Source organism: Excalfactoria chinensis, chromosome 3 (assembly GCF_039878825.1).
Source record: "Excalfactoria chinensis isolate bCotChi1 chromosome 3, bCotChi1.hap2, whole genome shotgun sequence".
Lineage (NCBI taxonomy): Eukaryota > Metazoa > Chordata > Aves > Galliformes > Phasianidae > Excalfactoria > Excalfactoria chinensis.
The window spans coordinates 85,847,854-85,874,573 of NC_092827.1; the positions used below are offsets into that span (position 1 = coordinate 85,847,854).

Below are 26,720 nucleotides of genomic sequence, written 5' to 3' on the forward strand. Positions count from 1 at the left end.
TAGGAGCAGCTATGTTACAATTTTTGTCTGTCCTTTCAAATTCTGGGAAATGTGTTTGCACCTGCTTTTTTCTACTTGAAGGTTTGGAATGTGATTCTCCTCTCAGTTTTTATTCTCAACATGTCCATCCATACATAACATCTTAACACAGCACTTGAAAGGCAACAAACTTTTTATCATATCTTTTTACCTACTAATGTATCAAGAAATTGAACAGTTCAGTACAGCTACAGAATCTGAGGTGAAAAAGCATTTACCTGTGAATAAAGTAGTTGGTAATGATGCCATTTGGTTTCTTAGGTGGTGCCCATTTCACTTCTATGAGTGCAGATCCCATTGCTTTAATGGTAGGTGGGCTCAATTCTAGAGGAGGTGCTTCAGCAGTTCTTGAATATGTGCGACCACTAACTCCACATCCACCTACAAAACCCAGATGTTTGTTTAGAGATGCGAGTTTCTTCCTCAACCAAAACAAGTCATTTTAAAAGTTGAAAAAACAAGAAAATAAACGTGGTCTCCAAATAAGCTCTATAGAGGTCTACATTTACACAATGAAGACAGTAAATCATCCAAGAAAGGAAAAACCAAGAGGTCTCTTTATGACATGTGCGAACTGGGATTTCACTATCATACTAGCGTGACAGTGTCAGAATCTCCTTTTATTCTTCCATAATCATCAATTTTTTCTTTGAGATGTTGTTCAGGACTGAGCATTTCCAAAGTAGGCTACCAGAAATAATAGATAATACAGTAAAAGGAGATGAATCTCAAGTCAAAAAGCTCCTGATGAAATGCTGCCTCATTTCACCCACTTTCATTATTAAATACTCATTTAAATAAGCTCAACTTCATCAGTGAATTTCTCCTGACTTTCCCCAGTACAGGTGTGAAGATAGTTGGTTGCAAGATATCACTGTGGAAAGATCTGAGTAGGATTTTGAAATTTTCTACTAAGTTTAAGAAATGTTGTAATCTTTAGGCTTTATGATTACAATATCTTCCAGGTGAACAGCTGCAGAACCCATTTTGTTCTATGTGCACATTTTCAAAAACCGATAAGCTATTTGTGAAGAGTTTGTAATAAAATGGCACATACTGGCTAAAACTCATTTTTTTAAATCTCCATGTAAATTATTCATGATGTAACATGGAGAAATATTTAATGCTTCATTCAGTGCTAGGCTTTCTTTTTACTAGGTAAACATTTCACTCCGATGTAGAAATAAGATTTTGTCTGTTCTGCTGAGTTGAATCTGTCTGGCAAATCTCCATTTCCTTCCAGTCACAGAGGTGAGCCTTTTAAAAAACCTCTTACCATTCTGGCATGCTTGTATTCTTATCTCATACAGAGTGAAGGGATCTAGGCCATCCACAAAAGCAAAATGTGCCCGACCTGCTGGTTTTACTAGCAGAGTGGGACTGCTTGCATTCAGCAAAACGTTGTATTCCAAAGGCGTATCAACAGTGAATATCCCTGTTGTGAAACAGAAGAACCAGTGATTATCTGAAATGCTAACACCAGTGTAAGACAACTTCAAAGAGATTCATCATATGCAATTTTAAAAGCAAGCTCCTCTGGAGGTTTTGCCTACTGCCTCTTTCAGAAACTAAAACCATTTAAATATAAGCCGAAAAAGATCCACCTGCAGATCACAATTGGAGGATACACATTACAGTCCTTAGTTAAAAATCAAAATTCACTTCAGACAATGCAAGTGTCGCAATTGCTACTTTGGGGAAGAGGAGCGACCTTATAATTGAGAATCAGGCTGCTTTTATTTCTTTATTTTGGAGGGCTAACAGCTACTAAGCACCGCTTTTGGAGTACAGAGTCATATGATCAAAGAAGTGAATTGCCACCATTTAGCAAATTATCCCTTGTTAGCCCAGCAGCAGTACCTCAGTGTAGCTTAGCCTACTCTACTAGAAGAGTACAATACACTACTTTAAGCCAACAAACGTGTCATTTCAGCTGGTATAAAACAAACTGTCAATTTCTAGATTTCTGTTGAAGGAAAATGAAACTGATTTTTTCTCTTGTTTGAATTCAAACATTTTTTTCCCCCCTCTACTCATCTTATCATGCTGTCAATTACTTGTTTTCCAGTTCGCCTGAGAAGCTGAAAAATCTATTACTCCAAGAGAACAAGTTAAGCCATATGCCATCCCTTCAGAATAACTGGCAGAGGTTCCTGGATCTTCTCCCGTTTCCTCCTGCATGGCTCCTCAGAGATTTTTTGTTTGTTTCTTTGTTTTTCTTGCAAAGGTACAACTACATTTGACTGCAGTTCTTTTTCTCTGCCTTGTTTGCACCCTGAGAATCTGTAACATTGGAAAAGAAGCCCATTCTTTCCCCTAATTGTGGCTTTGGTGCTTTTCTGATGAAGTACCGGTGTTTATACTTCTACTCTGAAGCTATTAAGATTTCTTTTTCCTAGTGTTGTGGATATGCGCATAAACTGGAAAAAAAAATTACAAGAAATAGGGGAGATTTCCAATTTCTGTATGGTGCCATAAACAACTGATCAGAAAAATATTTGAAATGACACGTTTTCACAACTGTCTAAAGAAAAACGGGACAAAGATCCCCCCAAAATAAGAATGTCCTGCATCACTAGATGCTAGACAGAGGAAATGCTGTTAATCTAAGAAGCTGAAAAAAAAATAGCCCTGGAATGGAGGCATGGCTTCAAGCTTATTCAGATGATCAGTTCATAGGAGTAAAGAGGATACTGATATTAGTCACTAAAGAGGAGGTGAAAGGAGAACAAGACAGAAAGTAGAAAAAATACAAATGTAAAGTTTTCTTTCTCAATGTAAATTTTTATGGAAAAATAATTAAGAATGGAATAATAGAAGGACAATGTTAAAATTGTATAGGATACTACAAAGGAAAGCTGAGAAGTGACCTTAAAGTATAGTATAGTTTCTACAAGAAATAAAATGATTTTTTGGTAAGGTAAGCTTGTCCTCTTCTACAGTCCTTATGACAGAGCAGATTTTTCAGTAAGAAGCTTTTGCTAACTTACAAATGTGACACATAATTCACTTTTGTGCATCTAATAACTGCATTTATTCTGGGCAAAAGATCACCAGAAAACTTACAAATTTGGACTATTCAGAATGCCTGGTTTCCCAAGGAAGATGAAATATAAGCAACTACAACTGAATCCAATCAGCAATATGCTGCAAAGGACACCTAGTTCAAAATATCTGACTCACATCCAGCACTCAGTCTATGTATATATCAGCAGGAATGGTAAAAAGAAATCTCAAATGCTAAAATTCTCCAAAAACTTGTAAATATATTAGGAATTATACTACTAATAAGCATGGCCAGCAGAAAAAAATATTTTCAGGGAGCAAGAAGGAAATTGCAAATAAAACTACAAAATTCAAATATTCACTGGAAATGCTTCCACAGTTTGATGAAATTCACTGAATGCTGAGATCAGAGGATCGCTTCATAATCTAAAAAATATAGAAGTACACTCATACACAGAAATATGTCAAAAAACCTTGTATGTTCCAGAATCGCCTTTAGCATCTGCAGCCAGTCTGCTGCTACTATGTGTGCTCTGATGACTGAAGGAAACAAAATAGGCATATTTGTTAAAGTCAGATGGTAAACCACATGACTGGGTTAGTTCCAGAGTTCATAAATTTATGTCAGAATAAAAGGAACCGTAAAAGCACAAGTGAACCAATTTACCCTAAGTGCAAATGGCAGTTTTGTTATTTGGTGTCAAAGTTAGCATGAGCACAATGACAACCTGCCATAACACATTTTCATGTTCACTAAAGAACAAGGATTTAGTTGGTTAATATTCCCAGCAATACTCTTCTTCATAATTTACAACAACTAGATGCTGATAGGTTATTTAACATTTATGAAGTTAAGATGTAATCAGAAAAACCCTGATTATCTTTACAAATAAAAAAAGTTAAATTATTCCACTTTTTTTTTTTTTTTTTTTTTTTTTTTTCTCTGCGACTTCATTTCACAGCAGGTGCACACTCTGCAATGGGACAAGTGAATCAAACGAAACCTTGTTTTTCTGTAGGCATATTTGGGTAACGCTTAATGTACAATTCTGTGCCAAAGCTCAGACAATTCTTTTTGACATCAAAACTAGGGTAGCTCATAAAATAAAATCTGTAGCACAAGATACTTAGAAGTGAGGCAAAAGTCACTTTCTCTATTACAGACTGATCACTAAAAATCTCTTTGAAGTCAATTTATGAAAAGCTGTTAAATATGATGTGAAGGTACATCACAACATAACAAAATAGATGAATTGTTTCTGTTATAGACAACAAATACTAAAAAAAGGATATAATGTCTTTTATGTTAAAGAAGAAGTGAAAGGATGAAGACTAAATTAATATGTTAATATTTAATCTCACACAATAAAAAATATATTTGGTATTCTGAGATTAAGTACTAAAGTTAAACTTCACATATCCAGGTATCTCATTCTGGTTATCTCAAGTGTTCCCAACAAGGCAGAAACAATGGAGTTGCTGATTACTCTTAAGATGCAAAACTGTGAACATGAAGCTTGAAAAATTCAGCCTTCAGTGATGTGGTGTGAACACTATTTTATCTCATAAATAAAAGAGAGGAAATGTAACATTTCCTTAGCAAAAGTCAGTACAAATTCATAGATCATGTTGATCACTCTCCTGAAACAAAGTTGAAACCATGTTAGTTGATGAACCTAAGAGGTGAAGCTGAGATGCAAATGCCATTCAAATACAAGGTTTGATCCAAACAGGAATAAATTAGGAATAAAGACTCCTAGTGGGATGGAAAAGAATTGAGAAAAACTAGGACCTGTAGGTTGAGATTAAAACAATTCATTAAGTCAGGAAACAAACAAACAAACAAACAAAAAAAACAACAACAAAAAAAACCCTAAGAAAAAAACAAAACAAAACAGTAATTATATGTATATCCACATACACAAATAAATATCTGTGTATATATAATATATATATATACACATACAAACAAGTTATATGCAATGCAATTTCTCACCAGTCACTAACTGATGATGCCATTCACTGAGCAGTGGCTGCTCCCCAGCTAACTCCTCTAAGTTTTGTTGTGGTTTTGGGGGATTTTTTTTGTTGCTTTTTTCCACATGTTGTCATATGGTATGGAATATCTCTTAGGCCCACTTAGGTCAGCTGTCCTGGTTCTGACCCTTCCCAGCAACTTGTACCCCTCCTGGTGTCCTCACTGTCAGGGCAGTGAGAGAAGCTGGAAAACTGAAATGTCCTTGGCTCTGTACAGCACTGCTCAGCAGCATCTAAAACATTATTGTCTTATCAACATCATTGTTCTCCAAAATCCAAAACATAGCATCATACCATACACTATGAAAAATACCAGTCCTTCTACTGATAAAACCAGGACACTATCCATGACACTAATAACCACTAGTTCCATAATAATTTTAACATATCCTTCTCCAACATGTCAGTGAAATGTACTGTACCATTGAGGTCTGTGCATTGAGGCAATGCAGCACAAGATACCAGAATACCTATTTCAGACAGTAGAGTACTGTTTTCTACAGTGAGTGAGGTGTATTAAATATTTTCTCTGAACCTATCACTTCAGCCACTACTTGGCTACATTACTGTTGAGTGAGTGAGGAGTCGTGAAATGATACGTATCTATAAAGTTATAATATTTAGATACATCAAAGTTTTGAAATATTATAATTAAAGCAAGACAAAAGGGATGTCTGCATAATGTGATACCCATAATTAAACCTGAGGGTGAATATTTGATCAAAATTTATTACAGCAAATTAGTAGGTAGAATGCCAAAGCACCCCTGATGCCCACAGACACAAAGACATCATAACAAACTACCATCCCATCAAAACTCAGTTAACATAATAACTTTCTTTTTCATGGAGTCTATACAAATTAAAACAACTGTCTTGTTCTACAGTGAATCCCATTCCTTATAATAAAAGCCAGATTCTGAGTTTAAAAGTGAAATCTGTATTATTTCAATATAGTGTACTGGACTGATATGTGGAAAAAAATATAGAACGTAGAAAAGGTCACTTGATCACACAGTGACATGAATAGGGATAAAATGTTTAGGCAAATTCTACCAAGTAGAAATAGTTGTGGCCTTGGAAGTCTGCATGTATAGGACCTATTAATCATTCCAGATCGGAACATCCAGAACAAACTTCCACTGGAAGGCTCCAGTCTTCCTCAGTAAGCAGTAAGAACTCAAATATTTCTGAACAAGCCGGATTATGAACAGTCACAAATGCACTTCTGAGCTTCTGTATACATCTATGCTTCTGCACACAGGGTTTATTTTAGTAGCATTTGTCTGCTTTTAATACTCCCCATTTCTGCAAGAAAGATCAGTAACTGGCCCTTGGGCACTGTGATAAAAGGAACAGCAGTTTTTCTTTTTCCATCTGTCCTTACTGGGGTACTGCATAAAAACCAATCTCTTGTCCACACTTAAAGGTTTAAATAATTGATGCCACATGGAGGCAAAGAAGAAGGGACTGAATCACCAAATATCCACAAAGATAAGATAGGTTTGGAGGGTACAACCCAGTAACTGGGAAGGACATGTTCTTTCCCCTGTCTGAGGAGAACGATTCCTACAGCTGTGTGTGTATATCAACCCTTCATCCTCTACAGTAGATTCATAATGTCCTATCTCCTCCTCACCCCTCTGATTGTGTGGCTTAGATAATACACAAAACTCTGTACACAGAATCTTACATGCAGTATAACCAAATGTAGCACACAAAGCCTGATGCTCCTTGCAGGCTTGTAAACTGCTACAAGGAACAGCAATTTGAGCAGCGGGAATTAAAAGATCTAGAATGAGAAGGAAAACACCCCACTCAACACAAGCCTACGCTTTTCCAGTATACTCTTATGTTTTAAATCTATTTAAAATGTTGCTGAATATTTTGTATCTTAAATTACATTTATTATCAAAACTATAATATAGTATGAGTCACTTTCCAATAAAACCAACTGTAGATTATGTGCCATTCGAATTCACCTGCCTTCTGCTAGGTTCTAAATCCTTCCAGGCAGAAGGGGGAAAAGTTTAATTTAAGATTTTAATCTTTTTCATATATTATAGCATTTCTATAATGGATTTTGTGCTTCTGAAAACTAAAAGATTGACAGCTCAGGGTATTATAGATTTATTAACCATTGCTTAAATGGGTAGGGTGAACGCTGCTAAGCACTGCTGCAATACTTGCGATCCCAGCACTGAAGGCAAAATACCTTTTCTAGGTCACTTTATTTTTAATGTCAGTTGATGTTGCTGTGACTGCTCTGTAAGGCACAAACATCTTAAATAATTAGGAAGAGGTGACATCAAACACTTCTGTGAGTTCACTGATAAAACACATATTGTTGCTAGTATGCAAACATTTCAAATATCTAAAAAAAAACAACTGACTTCATTACAACTGAAAAAAAATAGTATCTAGAAACTAGAAGACACCTTGATGGAAATGAACTACACAAGATACTTATTCACTTATTCCTTTCTACTCTACCTCTGTTGAAGACAGAGACAACCTAATGATGTTCAAGGGAAGAGGAACAAGAGGACAAAGAAATTCTGAGCCTTTGCTCAGAATCATCCTGCAAGGTAATACATCCACGTAACAGTAAGGCACTGTAGTGAGTTAAATTTATTCTATCAGGGTCAAAGCTAGTGAGGGATCTCTGTATCACACTTTCACACCTTTTGTTAAAGGAGTTCAACACAGTATACCTGATGGACAACTATACATTTTAATTGCCAGCATAGATATCAAGACATCACCAGCCCAAAAGGTTGGCAGGTCTCTCTGTTGATAATTCAGGTTGGTTGGAACATAAGGGAAAACTTATTTTCAGTATAATTGCTTCTTTTCCTCATACTACTTGTATTCAGTAATAATTTACAAGATCAAATTAATGCATGATTTTTGATTAGCTAATCCTCACAATACCCATGTCAAGTATATAGGTCAACAACATTAAACTAATATGTCTCCAGGAAACAGCAGATATAGATACTGGTTATTTAAATCACACAAACAGTAAAACCAAATACAAAGAATAAAAAATTCAGGATGATTCAACTGCTTGCTTGAATATAGTGTTATTCCATCCATTTTGCTACAAAATGATACACAGAAATATGTTTTTACCTGGCATGTCCCAAGCTAGGAATATGGAATATGCATCAATTACTGTGACATTATATGGAACGTGAATTTTCTCTGGTGTTCCCACTGGTGTTTGTATAACATATTTATCACTAGTGTTGCTGCCGCCCCAAGTGCTGGCTTCCAGCTGGTAAACATATCTGCACAAACACACAAAGATCAGTAGGCACTACAGTTAGAAGCTTTAAGCATGTCAATAACAGAACATTCACATTTACGCTAGTTTAAAGTGAACAGAGTACAAATGCCAAATTAGTGAACATTATCACCTTAAAGATTTCTTAGAAAATCAAAATAATAGTTTTCATACTAAAATTTGCAGTAGTAGTAAGAGAAATATCGCCCCTCAAAAAATGCCAAAACCTTTCAGAATTTCAGAACTGCCTATTCAAAGTATCAGCAACTGATGTTCAATATTCACAAAAACATTATAAACCACATTAACAACTGACTGTCATAGAAAACCTTTAATTTTTCTAATATATTCCTTAGGAAAATTTTACTCAGAGGGCAGTGAGGCCCTGACACAGCTGCCCAGAGAAGCTCTGGTGCCCCATCCCTGGAGTTGTTCACAGACAGGCTGCATGGGGCCCTGGGCAGCCTGAGCTGGGGGGCAGCCCTGCCCATAACAGGAGGGTGGAAATGGTTGGGCTTTAAGGTCTCCTCCAACCCAATCCATTCTATGGTTCATTCTATAAAAAACAAACAAACAACTGATAAAGGACCACCACCAACAAAAGAAAAACAAAACAAGGTCCCCCTCTTTGAATCACAATAACTTATACTCAGAAAAAGAACAAAATAATCATTTAATCAAGTCTTCCCAACATTTAGAAGCTTCCCACAAGTATTCTTTATGATTTTTTTTTTAAATCAAATAAGTAAAAACATATTTTTTTCTTTCATTAAAGGAGTAACTTGCATTTTTGTACATTTCACAAACACATTTTCATCACCTTTCACACATTATCACAGTACGTTAGTATACCTTACCTACTGTTAGGCTGCAGGTTAACATCTGTGAAATTCAGGTCTCTACTACCACCCAAGAATATCTGTTTTTCATCACGAAATAAGCGATACTGAGTAATGAGTCCGTTGGGTATCCTTGGTTCACTCCAGTAGATTTCTACTTCTGTTGAGCTGACTATGATATGATGAGGTTTTGGCCATACCCCTATTAACACCACAATGACACTAATTTAACTTAATGACAGATACATAAAAATGTATTTTCCATTTCTACAGTTTGTGCTGTTGCTTTCAGCAATGTAACAAAAGCATTAAACAGTGCCAGAAAGGATAACAGAAAACTTAATACACATCCTTTATTAAACACTCATTAAATGTATTTAACTAGACAAAATATAGATTAATGGAGAACAAAGTCGAAGTCTCCAGCATTTCTGTGTCTGGTTATCTCTGTACATTTATTTGTTGTTTTAAAAACATATATCTGTTAAATCTAACCTTGCTAAGTTCAAGATGAATGTGGAAAAACTGTCATAAAAACAAAGCATAAATGTAGTGTTAGGCAGTCAGTGTAAAGACAGTGATGAGATCCAAGAAGAAAGACAAATTCTCTTGTGTAAATTTATACATGATAGCTTGATGGATGATAATGGAGTTTTGCACCTTGTTAAACCATTAAAACTACAAGACCTAATGACTGCATCGTTGCAGGTCTGTAAGAATGCCTTTTTCCCCTTACCATGAGGAGCAGCTTGCAAAGTTTGACCTGAAAGTGGTTGACTGGAAGTACAGCCAGCAGATGTACATGCAGTAAGCAGGAAGCTGTAGTTAGTGTATGGCTGCAGACCTAGAAGGAACAGAGATTAGACTTAAGATGCTGACATCAGGCGTCTCCAGAACTGTGCAACTACATAAAAAGTACTGCATTGTAAGGTAAATTTAACTTTCAGTATTTTCAGCAATCAAAAAATTTCAGTAATTCCTCTTTAAATCTGAATAATACTGAAATAGTGAATAATTGCTAACTTTGAGATACACACTCTACTAGTTTTAAAAATCTGACAAAACAATTTGGAATGAATATGTTACTGTGCTACAATGGATCTATAGATGCCCTTCATTTAGATATATCTCAGTTAGCTTCAATTCAATTTACTTAGATAGCACTTGAAGCATAGGAGCAACAGTCCAGACCTCAGTCTTAACAAATCTCCTGATAACTGACAACAAAATGCCTGTAGGTTACTGAACTGAATGAAAGAAAGCGGACTTGAAGGTAGCAACAAAAAGAAGAACAAATTTCACAGCAAACCAGTGGAAGGCTGTGATGTGCCTGCCAGCAAGCAGCCTAGAAATGAATGCCCTAGAGAACTCTCTTAATCCTGGGACCATCTTTCCTTCAACACCCCCCTATCTTCATTTGTTGTAACTTTCTAACCCACCGTCCCACAGGACCCAAGAGACCTGCCCAAGCCTTTTCCCTGACATGTGCGAGGCGGTAGGTTACCTGGATACCTCCTCTGCCCTGGATACCTCCTTGGGGCTGGGGTTGGGCCAGGATGTGGCCCCCAGCTCGGTGAGGCCAAGTAGTGCTGTGCTGGAAATGGACGTTGGCACATCTATGAGTTTGGCTGAGGGCACAAGACTGGGCTGAAAATGGGTCTGTGCCATTCCTGCAGCTGCCCTCATTGTGCTCCACATCTGCATGAACCTTGGGTTCATGCCCACCTGATGTCTGCTGAGCCAAAAGGATATTTGCAAGCAGACTTCCAATTAGGCCCATCAACCCAAGATTCCCAGAAGGAATAACCTTACCAAACACCACAAAAGCTGAGGTAGCTATCTTGTATATAAAAGTAATTTTTTTTGTTATGATTATTCTGCCCTGGAGGAGGCACAGCTTGTACACAGAATGAGGCAGCAACCCTACCTGCAAACGACCATGCCATTGTCATACAGGCCACTTCATAGTGCTTATGTAAAAGAGGCTGAAGTAGGATTAGACAGGTCAGTTCACACATATTATATAGGTTAATTTGTAAGTGCTTGGCTTTGTGACCATGCTTGTGGTGTAACTTGTGGGTCTAATTGTAATTACTTCAAGAACAATGCTATTCTGTGAAAAGGAAAAAATGCCTGGGCTAGATCTTTGTTTATAAACAAATCCGTGCTTATAGCCAGTATGAAGGCTTTGTAATTACAATACACAGAAGAAAAAAAAAACAAAGAGAAATAAGAATGACCAATTATGCAGAAAGGTAAAACAATGAATGGAGGCATGCAGGCTGCTTACAAATTGCACAGTATATGAAAGGGGGAAAATAAAGAGATGACTCAGAGGGACAGCCCTGACTGTAACCTAATCATGAATTGGAAGAGAATAAAAATCATCTGAACACTGAATATAAAAGTAAGAGGGGAGGAAATGACACTTGCAGACTAGAGAGAGGCGAAGGCGTGGAGGAAAGCCAAGTATTTAACATTTCAGGATAGAAAAGATTACTGTGGCAACAAATTACTTGAATTCCCCTAAAGGGAGTCATGTTCACTTTTAAAGGAAACATGCATAATAAAGCAATACTCATTTACAGCTACACTTTAAAGAGAAAAATGGGCATTAAAAAAGAGCACATGGTTTCACCAAATTTATACCTGAAACCTCTAGTCATACATGGAGCAGTCATAGTAGATTTTTATCTAGGTTATTAAAGCTTTGCAATAAGTGCCTTCTTGTACTTATGCTTTGGCAAGTTCTGTACAAAGCTATGTATGTGATTAATAATAAAAATAACAAGTAAGATAATCTTGAAACACAAACAACATTCTGCTTTTCCAATTTCTCTGTGATTATTCACAGGAGGATACTTCTCTTTTTCTTTCTTTATTTTTTTTTTTTAGTCTATTATTATTTTGTTGTTTTACACTTAGAAGTATATGTTCTTATTGCAGTATTTGTCGTTTGCCAAAAGAGCTGTGAAACAGCTTTTTAAAGATTGCATTATTAGCCAAATAATTCCTTCTGATGCTGTTTCTCTCCATTTGTGGGTATGGCTCCAGCAAGGTCAGTAATTAGTTCCCAGGCTAACACTCTCGGGTCCCACTATGGGAATTTTACTCAGGAGGATGTCAGACTTCTGACCACAGCCTCACACAACCTCTCCATCCCCAAGAGCTTCTTTTAGATAAGTATTACTCGTAATTTAGAGCTGTGTGGAGAGGGAGTTGACCAGTGACAGCATTATTGCATCTCTTCAATTTTCACTACTATGAAATAGAGAATATATTTGAAACTATTCAGTCATGTACATTTTGTAATCTTCTATTTTCTCCTAACTTTAATATCAACAATCCTGTCTGGATTTTACCTAAAGATGACTGTTTCTACACATGCTGTATAAAGCTTCTTATTTGAGATATGTTATTTAGTGCATTAAAAAGGAAGATATGTGAGTTTTTACTTCAAACCCACTCGCTTCTGCTGAAGAGGGCACTTGTAGCTTTCTTTTACTGTTCCTCTAATTCAGTCTTACCCTCTGCCTGCCCCCCAGTGCAGAGCATTAGCAGGCCCATTTGTAAAGTAGTAGTAACGCAAAGTGAAACAATGCCATAACTGTCATCCAAATTGCTCTGTACAGGGTAGTGGAAGTGTTCAGTAATAAATGATATAAAAAGGTCTTTTATTGACAAGCTGCCATGTGCTGTTTGCATTAGAGAATATGAGAAGATGATGGCTGCTGCCCCTGTGTCCCAGTGGCATTCAACTCAGTGAGATAGCAGAAAATGCTTCAGTTTGCTTAAAGCATTGATAACACCTCTAAATAATTAACTGAGGACTTCCTGTCTTCAATTACTTAATGCTTTTTTTAACATCTTGAGAGGATTATAAGCAATTTATGGATTTCACATGATGAGCACATTCACCGCTATTCCCACAAAGCATTTGTGGGATCATGTTTCCAAAGCTTTGATGTAATTAAAAATAAGCAGCAAGACAATGGCGCAGTGGCAAGGTGCTAGCCTTCTCGTCTGTTATTTGCAAGACCCGAGATTCAAAGTCTCAAGAAATACTAATGCTACAGCTTCATTAAAGTCCAACTGTTGCTCAGGGAAAAGCGGATGTTTTTGGAGAAGAAAAAAGGGAAGACAAGAAAATCAAAACCTACATCCACAGGGAATAAGACAACAGACAGCTCGAACATTTGAAATTATGTACAGAAAAAAAAAAGAAAAAAAAAAAAAAAAAAAGGATTCTTATTCTTTGGATTTAGAGAGCAATAGTTATCCACATTGAAGAATCAGTGCCATGAATTCTAATTATTATCCAAAGAACCTGCCACAGAAAACAGTACATTTGCTTATGACAAGGAACAATCACTTGCTTTGCAGCTGGCTGAACATGGCAGCATTGGGTAACTGTTCAATGGAACAGGCACAAAAGAAGAAAAAAGATCCTTGTTTCTCAAGGATTTCTTCTCCTCTGCAATAGGCAAGGAAAGCTATATTGTTTGCATTACAAATTTCAGTTCTGGACATATAATTACTTTTTGGGAAGGAAGTGGGATCACAGAAGTGTTTTTCAACTGGCTTACTAACAAATCACTGCATCTTGGTAGGTGTTCTTTATGTCACAAACTTACAACAGCAATTCTGAATCATATACCACAAATTTGTATACTCTAGTTTAATACTCCCTGTCCAGAAGCAGTGGATCTGGCAACAACTTTGATAAACCATTGATGAATTCTATACTTGGGCATAATACAGTCAAAGAATACCTCAGTCTTCTGTGAGTGGACACAGAAAAGAGGATCTGATTGAAAACATTAAGGGATCCAGACAGAATCAGAATGACACTGAGCAATTGAGAGGGGAAATGAGAGGGGAGTTATGCTGTATGGGCTTGATATGCTCTAAATCAGCTTTGGTTTCTTGGGTGGCTATTAATATTATCTGTAACACATACACCTGTGTTTACCAACAGGTATGGAAAAAAGAAAAAAATAATGTAATTATAATTTTTTAACAGCCATAAATATAACAATTTCACAAGCAAACTGAGTTCAACAAAGTGAGAAAAGACAAAATCAACCCCAGATCTCCCAAATAAAGGTTTTTTCAGATATGTGCACATAAGTGAAACTTTACTAAGCATTAAGAAAATGGCTATAAGCAATACATAAGTTTCTAAACAGAATCTTGACTCTTTCAGTCTTTCTTTCCTTTTCATTACCTCAGACATAAGGTACTGCTTGCTACATGTCCGCAGAGTCACTGGTGACTTCAACCACTTTATGGCACATAAATGATAGTAAAATGAAACTGTATCTGTGTGAAGTGATGTCAAGTCTACAAAGAATATCTGAGAGCTCAACCTCACCACAAAGCTCGTGTCTAGAACTGAGCTGGATAGATTTATTTAATAATTTTGAAATTATATCTATTAGTGTTTTAACGAATTGTGGCAGAATTGAAAGGCTTAAGGAAAAAAAGTTTAAGGTATTTGAAGTCATACAAAGCATTTCTAAACAGAGCAGAAAATGTTGCATTTAAAAGTTATTGACAGGTGGTAGTTTTAACATTATTTCCTTATATCCTAAGGACTGGATATGAGCTTCTCAGAGAGAAGCCTCTTTACCTGATACTGTGTGGTGCATTCTGCTTCCAGTGTCAGAGTATATAAGTCCTTTTCCCACTTGACTGATCTGGTACTCTCTGATGATACCATTTGGTTTCTTGGGTGCAATCCAGCTTAGACGCAATGCTGTTGAGTTCAGAGCACTGATGTCTGGTGGCTGAACACTCTCTGGGACTCCTTGGACAGTGACTGCAACTACCTAAAGACATATGAATTAAAGAACAATTTAATGTAATAGTACACTAGATACCATGATCAATGAGAATGTCACTTCTGTTTTAAAATGCTGTTTGGCCTGGCATATCATTACCAAGAGCCTGGAGAACTAGTTAGTTTTTTCCTCCTTTTTTTTACAATGAAATCTGACCTTGAATATATTACATAAGTCTATGTCTACAATTTATCACAACAGGTTCACCACATTTTAGCTGCAGTGTATAGCACAGGATAAAACAACAAAAACTGTATTGCTTGAAAACTCTTGATAACTCTCTTCCATATGGTTCGTCAGTGTCTCTGCATTTTAACTGCCTGATTTCATTTATTTTAAGCACCAGTAAACATGGGGCTGAACCTCAAAATATCCCGTACAATCTGAACTCTATCAAAGTTATTTGCAGCTCCATGGTTTTCTAAGGAAACCTAAGATTCTGAAAGAATAACCTAGCACTTGTTAGGTGCTTGTAAAAACACAAATCTCTACTGTCTCGCATAGAGGCATATTCAAATCACACTGGTTTAATAAGTGAGTCAGACCTTTCTCTCTCTGAGAACCGCTTTTCTTTTTCTGTAATTACCACTATAAAGTATTTATACAATGCTGTAAATATAAAATGTGCCCTCTATCATATCTTGTTTTAGTGCATTTGATTGAATCAGTCTCTACTTGCAGACTTCAGTGCTAGCAGCAGTAAACTCCTTAATTACAGACAACTGTACTAAGGAGAATTTATCAGTTTAGGCTACTGGTTGTAGCAACTGTGTCTCCATAGCTTCCAGACCACAGCTGTGTGTGTAGGTAAAGGGCAGTCCTCTTATCTTCATCCCACTGTGTCAGTGCTTTCTTTACTAAAACTGAACAATGAGAAAAACATTTGAACATCAGATAAAAGCCCCACCTTTTCAGTCCCACAAATATTGTAATTACAAAGCACAGTCCTTATTTGCCAGTTCCACAGATCTTATGCTTGCAGCCCTAGAAGTTCATTTTCAGAAAGGCAAGCTTATTACTTCGAAAAATGGTCACCTAAGCAGTTTTTCCAAACGTTGAGTAAGGCAGATACTTTGCAAAAGAGAAACTATAGCTGTTTAAATAGTGATGCTGGTGAAAGGCATCTGTGATTCTAAGTGATGTGAGAAGAAATGGAACATTGACAAGGGTAGGAAGGAGATTCTGTTTCCTTATAACAGAAGTAGAGGCAGGCTGTGCACAAGGCAAGTGTAAAGCTTGAAGTAGAGGTAGACATGGAAAGCTGGTGAAGGGTAATGTAGTAGAAACATCCTCAGAATAAGGCTGTTGAAGAAGCTGATATACTAACTAAAGCAGGTAAAGTAAGAAATACCACAGAAGAGGAAGCTATTAACATCTTAGAGAGAAGTGGTTTAACTTCAAGGTATTGAGAATGTGCACTTTAATATTCCTTATTCTACTATGTGCAGCTTTCTCTTTAACAAACATCAGTTTGTACAGCGCAGTTTAAGTGTTGCCAAGACTGAGCTACTGCTTTCTTCTTCTGCTTGCTTGTATCAACCTTAAGTTCCAAATAATCACCTGCCAGTGGCTGAATCCAAATAAGAATTATTAATGTTTTTCACTTACTCAATAATCATCATGTCTTCAAATTACACCTTTCCAAAAGCATTTTTATGTTACCACACTGGCTGATAAATGTCTGACACTAGTTCCATAAAGACCAATTCACTAACCTTGCTGCTGTCCGCACAACCAGCAACAGTGCAAGCTCGCAGCTGATAGGAATATTCGTGGTATGGCTGGATGCCACTTGTGTCTCTGAAGCTCATTTCAGTTCCTCTAAAACGTTCAATTCCATTTCGGAGAACGATATAGTGAATAATAAGGCCTATCACAGAAAGAAAGTTTTCCCTTTTGTTAGCTGAGAAATACTGCATGATGGTATTCTATAATAACGTCCTCTGCAAACAGAAAATATTAAATGAAATCTCCAGGCGGACACTCTCTATTGGCAATCATTCCACTTAAATGGTTAGTGTCAATTACCAGTTACTCTACTCAAAATTTACATCAACATCTCAGTAGATCTTAGTGTTTATTAAGAGAGCTAGTCCAAGATTTAATACCTTTTAAAAAACATAACCAAGTTTCCCTGAAAGAAATATGAGTATCAAGCCACCTTTCCCCCTATTTTATAACATGATTCTATTTCCTTATATTATTACAATTGGTCTCAAGAGAGGTTTGTGGGCATTTCCTAGAGACATACTAAATTGTCTTCTTTTAAAAGTTAGAATCTACTCTTACTGGTGATGAAAATGATCTCAACCTAGAGCAAATTCTTCTTATAGAGCAAGTATATTTCAATGCCAGTGGTTAATTAAGCAACTTTATTATTATTATTATTATTTTTAATTTTGGAACACTGTCCATGTAATGATAGGACATATTCTTTCTTTTCTGAACAGTACCATTTGGTTGGAGTGGTTCTTCCCAGTTTAGAAGTATCATGTCTTCACGATTATCCACCTTGGCCCATTTTGGTGGACTTACACCTTGTGGCACATCTTGCTTAGTGACAGCTCTGCTAATTTCACTGAAGCCTCTTCCATGGCTATTCCAAGCAGCCACCCTGTACTCATATGTGACAAAAGGTTCTAGGTTCAGATCTAGAAAAAGAAAATTACATTTGGATCATCTCAATCATTATAAATATACAAAGTAAGTTTTGCTTCATTTTTCTGTGTCTATGAAACTACTTACATGATTAAAACAGATATAGATGTTGTTCCTTGATGTAAGGCCATTTTCTGGTATAGATACACTTCTAGCAATAGTTCTTAAAGGAGCTTTAGACTTCATGTATTCACTGAACTTCTTATTACTCATTTCAATCCCCTGAAGATGCTGTCTTGATTCACTGATTAGTTTTTAAAGAATGCTACTTCACTACAATTGCTTCACAGTCAATTAGAATACCTGACAGCATTCAGGACATCTTTTTATCCCATGTGAATTAAACACAGTAGGAAATCACCAATTCCATATGCCACTTCTCCTTACCTGTGAATGAATACTGGTTTGGGTTTCCTGTGTAGACAGTCTCCTCTTCAACTGGACACACATCTTCCTTTATCTCCTTTCCTGTAGTGCTCTGTGAACTTTTTATCCATGCACAGATATTCTCTCTAGGATCAAAGTCACACGTTCCACAATATGCTGTTTTCTCCATAGGTAAAGGACAAAGGGTATTAGCCTTGCATTCTTCTTTTACCTAAGGAATGCACATATGATTTTAACACATTTAGCCCATCTTCCTTTCCTTAAATGATTTCATTGGTATTTCTCTGTCTTAACACAACCTCCAAATTAGGCAACCACACAGTACAGTGGTATTTCTAGCATACAGAGACCCTTTCAGCCTCTGTCCTGTCTACTATTATTGGTCATCAGGCTTTTATAATCCTTTCTAGAAGAAAATATGATTATTTTTTTTTGGTAGGATTTTTGAAAAAAAAAAAAAAACATTACAGATTTTAACCACTGGAGCCCTAAATGACTGTGTTTGTTTAAAGTCTATAACAAAACAAGGATGTGATTTTACCTGAGAATTTGAACATTCTTCTACTGCAAAGGTCAACATCCTGGGATACAGTAGCAAATTCCTGGCTTTTCTCCCAGCTTTCCAAGTACACAGTGGGGCTCTGTGCAATTTCTTGGCAGCTTTCAAGAACTGAGGACCCTATCCATGGTCTAGAGAACTTGTGCCCTCTAACATGTCAGTCCTACAGAGCAGATCTATAATAACGGTATCTCAACAGGCACTAAAGCAGATGTAAGATTTAACCCATAAAGAACAACTCACAGAAATAGAAATACGTATTGAATGTCTACAAATTTACAATGAAATTCATAAAAGAATATTTTCACAAAACCATAAGCTAGAGAGCAAAAATTCACATAAAATGTTGGTGCAGGAAGACAAGTACTGCAATATTAGCTTCAAATATTTCTGCACATTAGGCCAGAGACTTTGAAAGATGAAATAAAAAATAGTTGAATACAATGCTTCCTTCACTCAGCTATCAAAATTAGTTTGTTAGCTGATTACGAAGTTCTGTTAATCTGATTTCCATAACTTGACACTTTTACAAAAATTACACTGTGATAGATATCAATGTAAGATGTACAATATAGATAGATTGGATTCACAGACAAAACACACTGCAGTTCCAGGACACATCTCAGAATATCAGTCTTTTTGATATTAATAAATCTGTGAATATCAGAAAGCCAAAGGTGCTATCTCCTTTCTAATGCATCTAAGTGAAATATGAATGCTCCCTACAGCTCCCTGAAGGGAGGCTGTGTTGCAGTGGGTGTCTGCCCTTCTGCCAGGTAACCAGTAATAGGAACGTAGGGAATAGCCTCAAGTTGCACCAGGTTGGACATTAGGAAATACTTCTTCTCTGAGAAAGTGATCAGGTGCTGGAACGGGCTGCCCAGGGAGGTGATGGAGTCACCAACCCTGGAGGTGTTCAGGTCATGTTTAGATGTATTGAGGGATGTGGTCTAGTGGGAAATAAAGGTGATAGGTGGATGGCCAGAATGTATGATCTTAGAGGTCTTTTCCAACCTTGGTGATTCTGTGATTCTAAGTGACTCCTTTGTCACCATTACACCAAAAGCATGTATCTAGTACGCTATATACTAGAATTCATTAACCTATTCCCAGCCAATTTTGTGATGCATAAACAAAACCAACGTGTTGCGGAATGGTAGCTGTCTCATCACAACACTTTGGATTTTGTCTGGGAAAAAGTAATTCCATCTGAGAATGAAATGATGTGAAAAGGAGAATATATGGCAGAAATGGCTGTGTATTATGTTAGCAGATGAATGAGAACAATACAGGAACACCTGTACATGGCTGTATTTATTCGTTTTTTCCTTTTAATTTTTATTTTAGTGATACACACAATATCTGATTTCCATACTGTAGCATCCAAAAAATTCAAATCACAAAATCTTTCTCTCACTTACTTTCTATGTCACTCTCTAAATAGAAATTCATACTTTTATATAAGCATAAATTTATACATATTTTTAAACAGAGTTCCCATCCTTTGAAACATTTGTTTTCTCAAAAAAACATTTAAATAACAACTGACAGTATTTTTGCAGCTTACGTATAACACAGAGATGTTATTACTTGAAAATTTCTATTGAATTCAATGGGAACTGCAGCTGAAATTTGGCCAAATTGTTTCATGCTGGCACCTATGTCACTGTCCACTCTTAAAATGACAGAATTAGCTTTTATATTGCTTATTGTACACGAAATAAAACAAGAAAATAAATAACTGAGTAATTCACTAGGTGTCAAAGGCATCAAAAGTATCCTCATCATTGCTAGAATTTACTCAAAGACCTATACTAACACTGCTGAAACTGATGCCAAAACTGCTGTTGGTTTTCTATGTGGTCAAAGTTAAGCTCATCAAGAAAATATCAATTGCTTTAGTTTTATTTATATATACATATTGAGGTAATCTATGACATGCTGCCTGTCCAAACTGAAATGTAATAGCTTTTTTATGATTCAGAACTGGCCACTTCAATTTCAGTTTCCACTCAAGGGACATCACCAGGAGCAGTGGCCACAGAAAGGGAACTGGCTATCATGCCAGCCATGTTAGTGTGCCAGCTTTTAGCCACTGTGCTAATCTGAGGTGCTGGGCAACACTTCACAGAGGCAGCTAATCATTATTAATTCCTTTAGAATTCATTGCAATAACATCAATCATGGTGAACTCATTCGGTATTAATATGGATGTAATGTGAAAATGAATAATGCACACAAGAGTTTTTATATTCCTATTTTAGAAAAATAGTTATGAACAGTGTATTTCTCTTTCCATCATCAAATCAGAGCTACCGAGAGATTTTCTATCAATTACCTTCATCATCATTCCAGCTGAAATCTTGTCAGAGCAAACATATTTCAAAGGATTATATCCAACTCCATTACAGCATTCTTCGCTCTTTGGAATAAGTTCAGTCTCACAGCATTTTACTGGCACTTGGTCATTCTTCCTAACATGTGCTAGGGACTCACCACTGGAACCTGAACAGCATATGGTATCTGACGCATTCACATATTCCTGTCCGCAGCAGAACATCCCTGAAACCAACAAACAAAAAATATACATCTGAATATGATATGTAAATAACTTTTAAAAGAGTTAAGAAAGGAAAAAGCTGAGGCTGCAACCTAGCTCGGCATAAAATCTTCAGAAGTGGGAATTATGTTGATTTAGCTCAAGTGCGATTAAGTGAGAATATGAGGTGACTGCAGCAAGAGTTCTAACTTGTAGAGCTACTTGAAAACAAGAATTCAAGGAATAAACAGGGATCACCTAAAGATACCTTGCACCATTCTTCAACCTTTGTAACAACCTTTGCTATGAAATGCCATACCAACGTGTGCACTGCAGGTCAAGGACACACTGTTGATGAAAACCTCCAGTAAGATTCCCTACCTTCCAGTCAGGTTTCATTCATTCTCTATTATATGGACAGACTTCCAAATAGTGCATCCCAGCATTCCCAAATGCTTCACATCATATTTTGTGATCTAAGGTAAGGTTACATACAACGTACGTGAAACCAAATGGGTAAAATACCCACAAGGAAGTTCCACCCATCTCATAATTTTACTTGAAGAAGTTTGTTTCTGAACATAATTTTCATTTTATTGTGTAACTGAAAGCTTCAAAAAATTAATTCAAGTGGTTTTCCTCTATTTTTAGTAATTCTATTTTAAAATGAAAAGCTTATCATAATCAGTGTAATTTTCCATATATTCATAAATATGGTTTTGCAACTGTGAAATTCTGCATTTGAATCCCGCATCATTTAATGAAAGGGGCAAATTTTAACTCCAAAGCAAATGCCACAAACACCCCTTAGATACAAAATAACACACCCCAGAGCTGTGATATACTATTATGCTTACAAAGTAATTTGTATTTGATGTAATTTCTGAAGTACACAGACATTTAACACATGTACAGAAGTAGCCACTTTACTCTCCGGAATTTATAGTGGCAAATCTCTCTTAGGAAGTCATAGATAATGAAAATTACTCTATAAATGTATGATCCATCTAAAGGATTCAGAGCAATGACTCAAAATGGTGGTTACTTGCATGCTTCACCTATTTACAGGACTGGTTTCATTCACAGAATCAAACTGCAATCACCAGCATTCCAAGAGGTAAATACTTCCTACTGTTCACTCCCTTTTTTCCCAAATTCCTAGGATTCTAACAACTTTATGTAGAGAATCAATGCAGAAAATGACTCAATTCAATACTAATAAGCAACTCAGATAGCCCCGAGGGACTTCTGACAGGCAAACTAAAATTTTGATAATGAACTGTTTTTCTATTGAAACAAACAAGGCTGTATTCCTTCAGTGTGAACCTCATCTTTGTTTGACTGAATTAAATTTTTCAGCCAAGATTTCACTCACATAACAAGAAGTGACTCCCTTTCTAGTTTCTTTGGTAAACCATTACTTCTTTAATTATTATCAGCCTTGTTCCAGTGTGATAAATTGCTAATTACTTAATACCCTAATCAGCGTTCATTCTTTGCACAGATAAACTGTGACAGCGCCATTAATTTAAATAGTAATTTCACTTAATGGCCAGAACGGCACACCAGATTTTTATGCAGCATTTTCTGAAGACTGCATCCATCACTGCAATATTCTGACATAAAGATGTCTGACGTGCACTAACTCACTTAGGGAGAGCAGATGTTGCAGAGCAGAGTTTGGTAGTAATTCCCATAGTGCATCACTTCAGCATGAATGAGCTGCAAAGGCGGAGGTAGACAATCTTCTGAAACTGCATTGCATAGCCCCTGACCTTTGCTTAATTTATCACATGTAGCACTTGACTCCTGAGCCTTGACACCTCAAATGTACAATTTTAAATATGCTCCTAGAAAAACAAAATAAGGCCATGTAATATTGATGGATTGATTTGCCTTCTAAAAAATCTCTTTATTCAATTGCTTAAGGATCCAGAAATTCATATAAACCCTTGGCTGAAATCAGAAAAATACCAAAACACAAAATATTTGTTTGTAAATCAGCTGGAATGCATGTGTCGTGCTTTATATAGTTTTGTTTCACAGGAACATAATGCATTACAGCAAAAAGAAAATCCATGGGCTGGAAAAGACTCTTCTTGCTAACAGTGATTTCTGTCAACAATTATTTTATGTTCATCCCCAGCAACTGAAAAAATTCACAAACATAGCTGAGTGATGAATTACTAATTTAGTAAATCCGCAAAACCAATGCTTTCAAAAGGGAAAAATGAGTATTAGAAGGCTTAGCCTTTGGAGCCAGAGTAGAGGATCAACAAAATACAGAGCCAGTGTACATTGCAAACTATTCCAAAAATCCTTGGCTTACATGTGGCTATTGCAACTACGACAGATCAGAAACCACTACAGTACAAAGCATCATCTTTCATGAGTCTGGGATGTCAATATAGGGGCATTTCACCAGATTTTTTCCTTTTTTATTAGGGGGAAAAAAAAAAAAAAAAGAGAGAGAGAGAGAGAGAGATAGGGAGAAACCACGAGTGATTTTAGCTTTCCATTATAGACAGGAATTGACAACTTTGGATATTCACTTAGTAGCAGTAGTAGCAGCGGGGCTCAGGATATGTGCATGCAATGGTATCACTGCCAGCCTTTGCCAGTAGATGTCTCTATGATCCCCCCACTAAAAAGGCCAACAAGGGGCATAAAATAAGATGTAATGGAAATAAGAAAAAAAAAGGTTTATTTGAGATGGAAGAAACACCTCTTGTTGCATGATAGATTCTCCAAGAGAAGTATACAATGGCAAACAAAAACCATCCTCCATTCAAGCCCTTAAACCCACATTCAGTGCAAACACAGGCCTATGTTTTGCAGAAACACACTGCTTTCAGCAGAACTGATTAAGCAACAATAAGGCTGCACACGAGATTTGCACTTGTATTAACTGTGGTTTTTCTCATACAATTTTTTGGAGGAATTAAAAATTACAAAGAAAAAAACGAAGGTTTTAAATTGATCGTATGTTTTTAACCACGGCATTCATTGCAAGCTATGAAAAAGAGCTTGGAAAGCATGTCAGCTTTTACTTAAAGCCATCCTTGTTACCTCTTCCCCTTTTAGACAATGGGATCAGCTTTCCAATTACCATATCCTTACAAAATTCTACTTATCCATTTGCCAATGATAAGTAAATTATATTTTTGTGTGAGAACATTTTTTTTTTTTTTTCCATCAGGATCATTATAAATAAGCGGGATAGGGAATATGTCAATTTTGTGCTTTTGCATTTTCATGATGTATTTAGCAAAGCTGAATTACTCTGAGAAATTAAGCAAAAACCTATTGAGCATGATCTATATGACATGATAAGAAACCACAATCTATTCTATGCTTAATGTGAAATAATATGATCTCTTTTCAACTACCGGACTAATTCATCTTTCAAAAACGTATTTGTGTTCAGCTATATGCTGGCTCACAGCGTAAAGTCCTCACAGCAAATCCATGAACGATGAAAAAGCTACTGTTTTCCTTTTTAATGGCCAAAAAAATGTCATCATGACCCATTCTCAAGAAAAATGGTGTAAATGACAGAGCGCTATGGGCTAAACACATTTTAAAAAGAGGAGTGTAAAGATTTTTAAAATATATATATTTAAGGAAAAAAAAATCTTAACAATACATATATACTGAAATGAAGAACATAACTTTCATCCCAAGATACCTGTATTACACTCCTACACAACTCATCTGCCCAGAGAGAGCAGTAAAAACATAAACGCTACCCCAGCAGTTCCGTTCCAACAGCATCTGTTAATTCACTCCATTTATAAAATACATATTGACAAAGACAACTGAACTGGGACCAGGGAGATTTGATTTGGTGTGAGAAAGTCAATTCAATGTGATTTTGTTAAAGGGCTCCTGCAGGCAAATAAAAGAGTTTAAGTAATAAAGTACATAAAGAGATGTTTTATGAGCCAGCCCCGTCTTGTGGCAGCCACACAATGCGCTGCTAAGCAAGAGGCCCTTGTTCCAAGCTGATGTTGTGAGCCCTGTGTGGATGCTTTGGATTGGGCACAATTAAGGATCAAAGTAGGGAGAGCACCATGGAAGCAGTGTGGCTCACTGCATTCACTCCACAATATGCCACTGGAGGGGAGAAAGCATTGCCAAGGCACTTAGTTCAGTCCTTCCTGACAGTCACCATAGAATGCGAATACTTTGAAAATCACAGCAGCTAAAGATCCAGGGAACACAAAAGTAAATGGAAGAGTGAGCTCATTTTGGGGGACAGCAGTTCAGTCTTATGATCTGGGATTTTAGTTCTCTACTAGGATCCTCAGCTGTACAGCAAGAAGCTCAAACTGGCACAAACAAAAGCACTGACATCACCAATCTTAATACACCAACCAAAACGGATACTAAACTTTCATTGTTTTCACGTTTTGAAATCAAGTTCCCCTTCAGGTCTGTGACTGGTTTTGAAATCTTCTGTTAGGCAGAGAAAGCTTAAGGCTTGTGGTCTATAGCTTAACTAATAAATGCAGAAAGAAAAGAGATATGAAAATACCTGAAGGAGACACGTAATAATGCTTCTAGTCTCCACCACCAGCTAGTCTTTATGAGGAAGTAATGTTCATATTTTAAAACTAGACGATGTAATAGCTTCTCGCAATGTGTGTTTACCTCTGTGTAGATGTATAACTGAGTCTCCAACCAGGCAGCATTTGTCACCTTTAATTCCTAGCTAACTAACTCCACATCTGAAGCATGAACAGAAAATCCGTTCAGTGGGATGTATGGCAGCATGAGCTGGACAAGTCTAACCTCAGCTCTACTGACTAAAAAGAAGACTGATCCTACTTCCTGACTGGAATAATGAAAGATCATGCATTCTCTTCGAATTTTCTGCCTCCAGACAGCACAACTTTTGGACAAAGGTATAGAACCATTTTGCAGTCTATCAGAACAGGTGAGTAAAGTGCAACAGCATCTTAATAAAACTGGCATATGCACCTTAACTCTTTGAGCATCCCACTGCTGAACAATGAATGCTACAAGAGGTTTAGAAAGATGAAAACTCTTTTTTTCTTGAAAATTCTCACTTACCTGCGTGAGCTTTGTATGCAGTACCTTTTTCCTCATCACCACAACAGACCAGGTCTGTGCTTATGACTTCTCCCCCACAGCACTGCTGGCTGAAACTGTCATGAAGTGATCCACCACAGCAGATTTGATTCCCTGATGTAGAATAAGGCAATCCATGGCAGCAAGAGTCACCAATTCCAACTGAAACTCTGTTTTGCTCTTCATTAGGGCAGCATACTTCACCTTTCAATTTAACAGCACAAAGATTTATGCATGTACAGTTCTTGAAATCCTTGAGAGGATCTCAACTGATTGCAACAAGCTTTAGTCTGGATTCACACACCAGTAGCTTAGCGTACAATTCACAAGTAAGCATGGAATCACTTGGTACTTTAGAATGATGGATAAGCATGTACTTATTTGTAAAAATAATTAAAGAAACATAAATTCATGAATTCAGGGCCAAAACT

General features: G+C 36.6%; 1 protein-coding gene across 1 annotated transcript in view; it reads right to left on the reverse strand.

Moving 5' to 3' along the window:
- Window positions 1-26,720, reverse strand: part of USH2A (usherin) — a 352,517-nt gene that overhangs the window by 57,807 nt on the left and 267,990 nt on the right. Inside the window, exons 49-59 of the mRNA XM_072333648.1 lie at window positions 26,272-26,493; window positions 20,995-21,218; window positions 18,098-18,308; window positions 17,506-17,703; window positions 16,768-16,922; window positions 14,842-15,040; window positions 9,946-10,053; window positions 9,228-9,411; window positions 8,217-8,374; window positions 1,316-1,474; window positions 258-420 (exon numbers count right to left, since the gene is read on the reverse strand). Of these exons, the coding sequence (XP_072189749.1) occupies window positions 258-420; window positions 1,316-1,474; window positions 8,217-8,374; window positions 9,228-9,411; window positions 9,946-10,053; window positions 14,842-15,040; window positions 16,768-16,922; window positions 17,506-17,703; window positions 18,098-18,308; window positions 20,995-21,218; window positions 26,272-26,493 (1,981 nt within the window). The remainder of the gene's footprint in view (window positions 1-257; window positions 421-1,315; window positions 1,475-8,216; window positions 8,375-9,227; window positions 9,412-9,945; window positions 10,054-14,841; window positions 15,041-16,767; window positions 16,923-17,505; window positions 17,704-18,097; window positions 18,309-20,994; window positions 21,219-26,271; window positions 26,494-26,720) is intronic.